This window comes from Formica exsecta, unplaced genomic scaffold (assembly GCF_003651465.1).
Source record: "Formica exsecta isolate Colony F162 unplaced genomic scaffold, ASM365146v1 scaffold656, whole genome shotgun sequence".
NCBI lineage: Eukaryota > Metazoa > Arthropoda > Insecta > Hymenoptera > Formicidae > Formica > Formica exsecta.
Genome location: NW_021853418.1, coordinates 37,036 through 48,254, shown reverse-complemented (window position 1 = coordinate 48,254; position 11,219 = coordinate 37,036). Strand labels below are relative to the sequence as shown.

The window sequence follows — 11,219 nt, the reverse complement described above, 5'->3', positions numbered from 1 at the left end:
GTTTAATAATATTTAATAATATTTAATAAATTTTAACATTATATATAATATTCAACGATATATATTTATTTATATTATTACCTGATATTATTCACTCATGAAATGTCACCGAACTGTCACCAAACTGTCGAACTAACTCGATAACATTCGTTCGACCACATTCGATTCACATCATCGACCATCAATCAGACACGCATTTTTAAATATTCTTTAAATATATTTATACTACGAATATTTACTAACCCCGCTCACGATGTACAAAGTGTCACCGAACTGTCACCGAACTGTCACACCAAACTGTCAAACACCGAACTAAACTCGATTAAACGTTCACACCTCTTATCGACGCATCATCGACCGCCAATCAGACACGCGGTAAAATGGCAACAATACGTGCGATACATGTCGACTCAAAACGCTTATTTCACGCGTCTACATGACTTTTTTTATAGAGGAAACCGATATTGTTTTAGACAAAGGTCAAAGTGGTCAAAGTTATATCTATATGTCAAATCGTTTAGCCTAAAAAAATTACATATTAACTGTACAATAATGACATTAATTTTAAGCAATTTAGGCAATTTAGTTTATTGAATTTTACCGTGGTAATCTTGAAAGAATAATTCGTTTTCGCTCATCCCAAAGAAAATAATAAAGCATAGAATCTTGAACTATGGAACGCAGAAGACATCCTGCTTTTATCTGTTCTTTAAAATCTAAATGGTCAAAAATTTTCTTCTTTCTGTCTACATTATATTTTTTATTCGCAGTAGGACATCTGAAATTAAGATAGACACTTCTCAAGAATTATATTAAACAACACCACGATATGAGCTATAAATCTTATTTGATCAATATACTTTCTTACAAAATCATATACATATATAAATTTTTAATTACGTACACATTAATATTTGAGACAAATTAATGAAATTGTAAATACTAATATGGACTTTCCTATTTAATATATATATATATATATATATATATATATACATATTAATTTTTTTAACCAAATTGTAATTATCACAATAAAGTAAAGATTAATAATCTGTACACATACATGAAATACAATGTGTTATCGAGACTAAACATGTAAAAATATTTTTAATCTGCATCTGTCATTAAAATAAAAAGAAGCTCAAAAGAAATTTTAGAATAAAGAAAGTACTTAATCTTCAATATCTCGAAATAATTAAAACTGATTGCATATAATGTTTTATAAAATTGTAGAAGATAAAAAGTTTGCACAAAAGATATCAATAAAAAATACGGTTATATTACATGTCCCAAAGGATATAATTATTTATGAAAGTTAAAAATAATATTATATAAGTAAATCTCGAAACAAATTAAAAATCATAAGAGAAATAAATGTAAAAAAGTGTTTTCTTATTTGAATATTACTACAAATTATTATAGATTAACATTTATAAATAATCATATTATCGCAAATTTTAAAAAATATGGAAAATCGTAACAACACGATTTAGTGATTTGATTTAGTGTTCTTCATGTTTTACACTATAAAATAAAGTTTTTTTATTAAAATACAAAAATAATTTTAAAAAATAAAAAAATTATTAATACATCAATAAACTTTTCCAAATTTACATTTTTACCAATTTAAAATAATTTATGTATAAAAAGCAATGACCAAAAACAATAGTAAAAACAGATTAATTTTTGTGTATATAATTTAAAATAATAATTAAACCTAGACAAAAAAATTAAGAGAAAAATTTTATAATTTCACTTTTTAATTCACAATGGTAATGAGCAATGTCATGAATTGCGAGCAATAGCAGGCTATCTTTATCAAATGATGCATAGCTTGGAATTGATTGATATCGTATCATGATACGTTCAGTCTTTAAACGCGTTAAGATTTTGGCTTTACTAGATTTTAATTTTTTACTGCATACATATTAAATTCTAATATCAGAAATGTGCTTAATTTATATTAATTCAACAAGCGTGTGCACGCGAGCGCGCGCGCACACACGCACACAAAATTTAAATTAATAAAAAGATAGCAATGTAATAATTTCAACTTTATTATTTTATTATTTTTTTTTGCGGGGGTGCTTTGTTGAGTGACGAAAATCGACCGAGTGTAAAATAAGTATAAATAAATTAATATAAAGACCTTATAAATAAAAAAATACCTGTAATAATATTTTCTTTCCCAAAACTTGTTGGGCAGTGTTATCTGCTGGAATCTTTTACATGTGAACTCTAGAGTCCTAGATTATCAGAGAGGCGCCAACTTGTTCCACTTTTTGATTGGCCATGTTAGAATGCAAATGTTACACGTACAGCCTGACAGCTGTCAATCAAATGTGGTTGTGTTAATATTAAAAGTTTAAATAAGTGCATATTATAATTTCTTGTTACCACGGTAAGTAGAAATGTCTTATATATGTTATATATGAAGAAATTAAGTTGCACATATTTAAAACATATATATGTATATATGTATACATATATAAGCACTACTGACGTTTGTGTCTTAAGATGGCGGCGGTGGACATGGTGGGGGTAGAGTTGGCGCCTCTCTGATAATCTAGGACTCTAGTGGACTCCAAATTCACGATATCCTCCAAGCTGATGCTCTTCTTTTCTAGAATGATGATAAGCACATCCTCGAGCAAGTGTGTTATCGTAGCTATCGGAAAAAGTTCAACGATACACAAAACAGCTGGCAACCAGCCTAATTATTTACTGGTTTCTTACCACTAATTTTATTTATATACTTATATATATAATAAATCACGTGTGAATGCGCAAAATTTATTGTAGCTTCTAGAACTGTTGCCATGCGTCTGTAACGTTCACTTCATTTGATATGGTCTAGACTAAATATATACTTTGTTCAGTGTTAGAAATGCTTCGAAACGTTAGACTTACCAATCAAGATAAAGAAGATAGATTTCTTGGTTTTGGTTGGTCGATGGAACTAAAAAGGTAAGGCAAAAATGAATAATTCTTTGGAGAAAAATTTCTACACTATTTCTTTTCACTCTTCTTGGGATTTATTTCAAAGGGATTTTTCGTCTTTCTGATTTTCAGTTGCCCTTGTATTACTATACAATGAAAGAATAAGAAAAGGAAGGATATGCATTTCAGGTAGTTTGGGGAGTAAGCAGATCGTTGGGTTCACCTTCTTTTCAGTTTCACTTGCTGAGTCCGAAAATCATAGTGAAAATAGTCTTAGTATCCAGAAAAGGTTTTGGGACACATTTTAAACGAAAGAAAATAACAGTTGATTTTATCATTTTCTCGAGCCATCTCTCGAGCAAATATCTTTTATTATGTTTGTATTAGAATCATAGCTTTTATTTGGAACCAAAGAATAAATTAGACTTTTTTTTATTTTGGATAAGCATTTTTTTTTTTTATAGTGATGGAAAAGGAAAGAAATAGAGGGTATTGCATATATGCATTCATCTCACAGGATACGGGCATTTTTAAAATCCGACTACGACGACATTTTTTAACATGTGATAATTTAAATGCGATGACTAAAGGTAAAATAATTATAAATTAAAATGACTTTTATGCTCCATAATTTGATAAGCATAATGAAATCTAAATAAAAAAAGAAAAATTTACAATATATAAAAACAATGAATCACACAAGTTGAAAGCAATAGCGAGGTATTCTTATCATTTGATCAGATAGCTTTTATCATGATTCAATAATTAACTTTCTATTATACTGGAATGCTCATTTATAAATAAAAGCAAATGTGACGAGAGTAAGAGTCAAACAATCTGAGCCTATTTTTTCTAATGCTATGTTAAAGAGAAAAATAAATGAATTATACAGATAGACAGAGAAAGAAGAGCAACTTGCTACCAGCTACTTCTTTTTTTTGTGTCTGCTTTCTCACAATGCACTGAGCATTCCGGTATGTATAGCATAGAGTTATCTGTTTCAGCGAGCATTTATGTATCTCGAAACTTCAAGCTTTAATTTTGATTATTTACTACAATCGCATTAAATTATAATGTCAAAAGCAAATTGTTAGGAAGTAATATGTCTGTAATAAAGCAACAAAATCTTAAATTTTTTACATGATAAGCTTAAAAATGCAATGACTTTAAATTTACTTTTACTATTAGTTTTTGCAATAGCGCTTTGTTTGGCGACGAAATCAAGCGAATAAAATTAATATAAAAACAAATAAATATCTCTGATAAAATTTCTTTTTCCAAAACCTGTTATTCAGTTTTGTTTAATGGAATCTTCTGCACATGTAGGTAAAACTTACGGTCTCCTTAAAGCTAATGCTTATGTCCAGAATAATAGTAATTATTTCGTTGGGCATTTTATTATAGCCATTGTGGAAAAAATTCAACGATGAACAGACGCAAAAGAGCTTTCAATGGATGTTATTTGATATTATACCATTAATTTAATTTATATACTGTTGTGTCTCTGAGGATTGCAGTTAGTTGTGCTGACTGTGAGCTCAGAAAACCCAATAGCTATATGTATATTAATATGAGTGCACAAAGCTTACTGTAACGCCCATTAGCAGTGTTGCTATGGGGTGTATATTGGATTGGACACAATACTTATTGGCCAGTTGAAAATGAGGCCCTTTGGTTGGTCAATCGTGCTGGTTACCCTAAGCACTGGCCGATATGAATGATTGTATTTAATTGCATTATGTTCAAATGAATCGCTTCTTTGTTGCTATGCGTTCACAACGAACTCTGGGATTCTTTTGGTTCAAACAGGTAGATGCACTTCATGTGTGTTATAAATGCTGCAGATTGTTTGACGGATCGATTAGAAAAAAAAGGATAAAGATTTCTTTGTTCTGATTGGTCATGAGTAATGAATAAAGATACAATGAATAAATTCTTGAAGAAAATTTTCTAAACATTTACGTTTTAATGTCTTTGAGATTTCTGGTCTTATACCTTCGTTCCAATGTTACTTTGTTTAAATTGATCATTTTCGGATTTCAAATATTCATATTTTATGTACATGAAAATTTGAATAGATTGTCATGCAATTGATAGCTTTCTAAAAATTCTGTGATCTTTTGTTATCTGAAATTGGCTGTATATAATAATTTGAGTTATGCTTCTTTTGTTTGTTTTTACTTCTTTTTATTCTTGAATTTTTCGTTTTTACAATTTTTTTTTCATTTTTATGTAAAAGACTTGTCGAAAATCTGCATTTATGAGATGTCTTAAAATTTTTTATTCAGAAAACTTTTCAAATATTACATTTTTTATATAATTCTAATTTCTTAAATATTTTACAAAACGGTGCATATTTTCAAATAAAAAATTTCGATTGCTTGCTAATCAATTTTGTTATATTTTGTTAAAATCTAATATATTCTTAATTTTAAATTGACAGTATTTTCAATTATTATAATAATCTTGACTTAAAAGACAAAAATGTTTCAGAAAAAGTTTTCTTATTCACAAAACATTGAAATCTTTATTTACAATAATTTTTTTAAATTCTTGCATATTAATTATCTAATTAAAAGATAATATCAATATAACATTTATAAATTCTAGTATAATATCTGAATATAAAATTTAATTCAATGACAATATCAGCAAGATTATTGACTAAGAAGTACGTCGCAAAATGCAATGGTACTGTTCAATAACGGTTTGCTAGGCTCTTATTTGGTTCGTAATAAAAACCATGGAATCTAGAAAAAAATCGTCCTATCTCTATATTATTAATTCTTTTTGGTGAACATATCTCTATATGATCTAAAATAAAAAAGATAAATTTTACATTACAAAAATGATAAGAGATCATAAAACATATGTGATTTATAAGAATGCTATTAATACTCATACCTTCTCTTACGTAACATATTTTATCATTTTCAGTGAGAATTATGTAATGCGGTTGTTCGTCACTGACACATTTTGAATTGAAACATATGCAAGATGCACATGTGCAGATGAGATGATTTTGGTAGTGATGGCATAGATATGGAAACATACGAGTTTTCTTCATTTTTGCTTGGAAATTTGGATCACATTTAGAATGCCATCCAATTATTACGCCTTCGTGATAAATGCTTTCTTTAGGAGGAGCGAAATTAGGTTGCGATAAATGCTTTACAATCTCTCCAATCGAAAATTTGATATTTTTATTTCTTGTATTATCCGGTTTTTCTACTGCAATCTGTGAAAAATATAATAGCAGGATTCAACCGATATCTTATCAAGCCGTTTCTAAACTATTGTAACTATTGTAATGACCTAAGTTTTAGATAAATTTATAATCAATATAATCTTTTTATATAGATTATTATTTATATGCATTTAATTATAATACATTATACGATGTATAATAAATTACCTCTATTGTTTCTGTAATGCTTCTGTATTGAGCTTCAATATCTATATTTTGTCGCTCAAAATTGATTGAATTTTCATAATTTAAGTAACACATGATGTCGTACACAATATTTGACTTCCACTTGTACATCATCCTATTTGTCAGTTGACTGGAATATGCTATCATTAATCGCATTTCCTAAAAAAACAGATACATAAACAAAATTTGATTACAAATAAGAACATAAATAAAAAGAAGTTTATTACTTTCATTCATTGCTTATTATAAAATGTATTGACTTTTTGATGTAATGTATTATTTATTAGATCTATAATCTTTATAATTGAGAATTTGTTCTTTTTATTAACAGTTAAAATTAATATAAACTATTAGAAAAAATTCCCAACCTGTGTATAGATTTGCTCTATGATAATATATAACTTTTTAAAAAGTGTTTTCCTTGGCTTATTCATAAATTTGGATATCTTATATATAAATCGATATTGTTTTAAACAGTTGAATATTAGGTCAAAGTTATATCTATATGTCAAATCATTTAGCCTGAAAAAAAATTACATATTAACTGTACAATATTTACATTTATAATGTTAATAGCAACTTAATATTATTATTTATTAATTTATTGAATTTTACCATGGTAATCCTGCACGAATAATTCGTTTTTGCTCATCCAAAAGAAAATAATAAAGCATAGAATCTTCAACTATGAAACGTAAAAGACATTTTAATTCTGTTTTGTTTGTATCCCATAACTTATTTTCTGACATCAAAAATACATAATTTTGTAGCTTCTTTATACATTTCAGTCCTGTTTTTATTTGTTCTTCAAAATTTAAATAGTCAAAAATTTTCTTCTTTTCCTCTACATTATATTTTCTGTTTGCAGTAGGACATCTAAAAATAAGATAGACAATTTTCAAGAATTGTATAAAACAGCACCACGATATAAGTTATAAATTTTATTTTATCACTATATTCTCTTTCAAAAGTATATGTATGAATTTTTTAGGTAAATATAGCGAATAAAGGACCCAGCCCCAATGACATTGACCTTGACATATGTTATCAAGGACATAATTCTGAATAAGCCACGAGCGACGATTAAATTAGAAGAAAAAGTTACTCAGAATTATGTCCTTGACAACATATGTCAAGGTCAAGGTCATTGGGGCTGGGTCCCCTATTCGCTATATTTACCATATATTTTAATTTTTTTAACCGATTTGTAATTATCATAGAAGAAAAGGTTAATAATCTGTACACATACATATAATACAATGTGTTACCGAGATTAAACGTGTAGAAATATTTTTAATTTAAACGTGTCATTAAAACAAAAATAAAAACTGAAAGGAAATTTTAGAATAAAAAAAGTACTTAATCTTTAATATCTCCAAGTAGTTAAAATTAGCATATATTGTTTTATAAAACTGTAAAACGCATAAAATTTGCATACACAATTTCAAAAAGAAAATACGTTATATCATAAGTCTCAAAGAATATAATTATTTAGAAAAGTCAAAAATAATATTATATAAGTGAATCTCGAAACAAATTAAAAGTCATAAAACAAATAAATGCAAGAAAATTGTTTTCTTCATGTTTCTTCATGTTTTAAACTATAAAATAAAGTTTTTTTATTAAAAAGCTCTAAAATAATTTTAAAAAATAAGAAGATTATTAACACACCAATAAACTTTTTTGAAATTTGTATTTTTAATAATTTAAAATAATTTATGTATAAAATACAAGATACATTATTTTAAGTGTCATTATGCAATAGTAAAAAATAGATTAATTTTTGTGTTTATAATTTAAAATAATAATTAAGCCTAGACAAAAAAATTAAGAGAAAAATTTTATAATTTCACTTTTTAATCTACAATGGTATTGAGCAATGTCATGAATTGCGAGCAATAGCAGACTATCTTTATCAAATGACGCGGAGCTTGGAATTAATCTATATCTTATCATGACACGTTCAGTCTTTAAACGCGTTAAGATTTTGGCTTTACTAAATTTTAATTTTTTACTACGATTATATTAAATTATGATATCAGAAACGTGCTCAATTTGGATTAATTCAACAGGCGCGCGTACGCGTACGCGCACAATTTTAATTAATAAGGTAACAATATAATAATTTTAACTTTACTCTTTTACTATTTTTTTTGTTGCGGAGATGCTTTGTTGGAGTGACGAAAATCGACTAAGTGTAAAATAAGTACAAATAAATTTATATAAAGACCTTATAAATAAAAAAATACCTGTGATAATATTTTCTTTCCCAAAACTTGTTGGGCAGTGTTATCTGCTGGAATCTTTTACATGTGGACTCCAAATTCACGATATCCTCCAAGCTGATGTTTTTTCTTTTCTAGAATGATGATAATCACATCGTCGGGCAAGTGTGTTATCGTAGCCATCGGGAAAAATTCAACGATATACAAAACAGCTGGCAACGAGTCTAGTTATTTACTAGTTTTGTAGCACTAATTTTATTTATATACTTATATATATAACAAATCACGAATATGAGCACACAAAGTTTATTTTAACTTCTAGGACTGTCATGCGTCTGCAACGTCCACTTCGTTTGATATGTCTAGACTAAAAATGCATTTTGTTCAGTGTTTGAAATGCTTCGAAACATTAGAGTTACCAATCAGGATAAAGAAGACAGATTTCTTGGTTTTAATTGGTCAACAAAATTAAAAAGGCAAGGCAAGAATGTATAATTCTTTGAAGAAGAATTTCGAGACTATTTCTTTTCACTGTTCTCGAGGTTTATGACTCATGGCTTTGTTCTAACGTTATTTCAAAGAGATCTTTTGTTCTTCTGATTTTCACTTTCTCTTATATTGCTATACAACAAACGAATAAGAAAAGGAGGGTAACATTTCAGATAGTTTAGGGAGCACGTAGGAATCGTTGGATTCGCTTCTTTTTCAGTTTCACTTGTTGAATCTGAAAATCATACTGAAAATAGTCTAGGAAAAATTCTTAATATTTAGGAGAAATTGTGAGAAACATTTTAAACAGAAGAAAGTAACGGTTGATTTCATTACTTTCTCGTGCCATCTCAGCAAATTTCTTTTATTATATTTTTATTAAAATCATGGCTTTTACTTGCACTTGCACAAAGAATAAATTAGACTTCTTTTTTTTTTATTTTGGGTAAAAGATTAATTTTTTTTATAGTGATGGAGAAGGAGAGAAATAGCGGGTATTGTATATATGTATACATCTCACGGACATTTTTGCAAGAATCTTACAAGAATCAAACGGTACAAGAAGTATCGAAAAGAAATAAAAAAATTTCGCTAGAGTCTAGAACGGTTCGGGCGGAAGGTTTGCGGAAAGAGAAACGCGGACTTAAAATTCTGGCAAACGGTAGAATAAACGCTTGCAGAATCCGTCCCGGTCCCGGCGATGAGGCAATTCGTCTATGTCAGCTGAATTGTATGAAGGCACAACAGGATTGAGAAACGCCGTTTTTCACGTGCTCGTGCCCGATTCCTCCGCGCTTAACAAGATCGCGGACGATGAAGAGATGACTCCCGATGCGCCGAAATTGCGAGCTTGTCCCAATTTATGTCCATTTAGACGCGTCTTAACTTTCGTCGGTTCTTGGCCACGGACAAAGGGACCTCCGCGAATACGTCTTTATTGAATTAATCGTTTAAGGAACTGGACGGGCATCATTATCGTGATACTAATGATGATCGTCGAATTGATATAAAGGACGATCAATTATTCCGAAGCCGAAGTTCGAAATAATATTCTCACAAATTCTGCATATATTTTCACTCAATATTTTGTTTGCATTTAAAAAGATTTTATTTTAAGGTAAATTTTTTGACAGGTGTATAATTTACATAATAAATTATCTTGATTACGAAAGAAATTAAATTATCCCAATGCAAACGTCATAGCAAATTAATTTTTGGATGCTTGTAAAATTTTTTTTCATGATATAATTTATACATATATTTTTTACAATACACAAAAAAATATTTATTAAATATTTATTTTTTATTTAAAACACTATATTAAAGTATTTTTTCATTAAGTATTTTTTGAGTTATTTTTTTGAAAGAAAAGGGGTGTACGGGTGGTCTAGGACACCCTGTATATATATTCAATGTTGTTACTTTTCAAAAATAGATACTCCCACAAGATATTTTTGATAGAATTCCCACAAGATTTGTTTTGCTACATTAACATAAACATGTATATGTCGTAGCCAAATTACATAATCCATCATTTTATAAAACATCTATGCATTTTATAAAGTGCAGCCATATTCTCAAGTCATGGTTGAAAATAAAATATTTTACAATCTGGCTAAGAATTTTAGTCTTTTTATAAAACGCTAACAAGCAACCCGCCACATTGTCAAACGCGACGATTTGTACATTGTTTTAGATTCTGGCTGGTTCATTTTAGTCATTTTATGAACGGCGCGTTTATAGCGACTTTACTTTATGTTATATTTGATAAAATAGTCATAATAAATGTGCTTAAAAATTTTTTTTCACGTTTATCTTTATTTTTATTTGTTTTCAAACATTATTTTCAAAAATTTTATTTATGTTACTTTTAATATAAAACCTTAATTGTAATAAATACAAGTATTCATAAATACAATAAGTAATAAATACAACAAGTGTTCATTCAAGCTTTTTCTCATTTAGAAATACACATAATTACTTATTAATATTATAATATAATTACCTATTAATTTTCTATAAATGGCTGTTCTACAAAGACAGTTCATAAAATGACTGAAATGAACCAGCCAGAATCTAAAACGATGTACATATCGTTGCATTTGACAATATGGCGGATCGCTTGTTAGCAT

The 11,219-nt window shown here is 28.1% G+C and overlaps 1 protein-coding gene and 1 pseudogene across 1 annotated transcript; one reads left to right on the top strand and one right to left on the bottom strand.

Annotated features, from left to right (window-relative positions):
* Window positions 1-5,358: 5,358 nt before the first annotated feature.
* LOC115242863 lies at window positions 5,359-7,002 on the bottom strand. The gene is made up of 2 exons (XM_029819441.1): window positions 6,356-7,002; window positions 5,359-6,178 (listed from the first exon to the last, which is right to left on the bottom strand). Exons 1-2 carry the CDS (start codon window positions 6,527-6,529, stop codon window positions 5,639-5,641), a joined length of 714 nt encoding a protein of 237 aa, XP_029675301.1. The 5' UTR covers window positions 6,530-7,002; the 3' UTR covers window positions 5,359-5,638.
* Window positions 7,003-9,803: 2,801 nt separating this feature from the next.
* Window positions 9,804-11,219, top strand: part of LOC115242859 — a 21,729-nt pseudogene continuing 20,313 nt past the window's right edge.

Coding starts and splice junctions, on each gene's coding strand:
- LOC115242863 (XM_029819441.1), bottom strand. CDS start 6,529: ATGCGATTAATGATAGCATATTCCAGTCAACTGACAAATAGGATGATG. Junction 6,179..6,355: donor GCATTACAGAAACAATAGAG/GTAATTTATTAT, acceptor TATTTTTCACAG/ATTGCAGTAGAAAAACCGGA.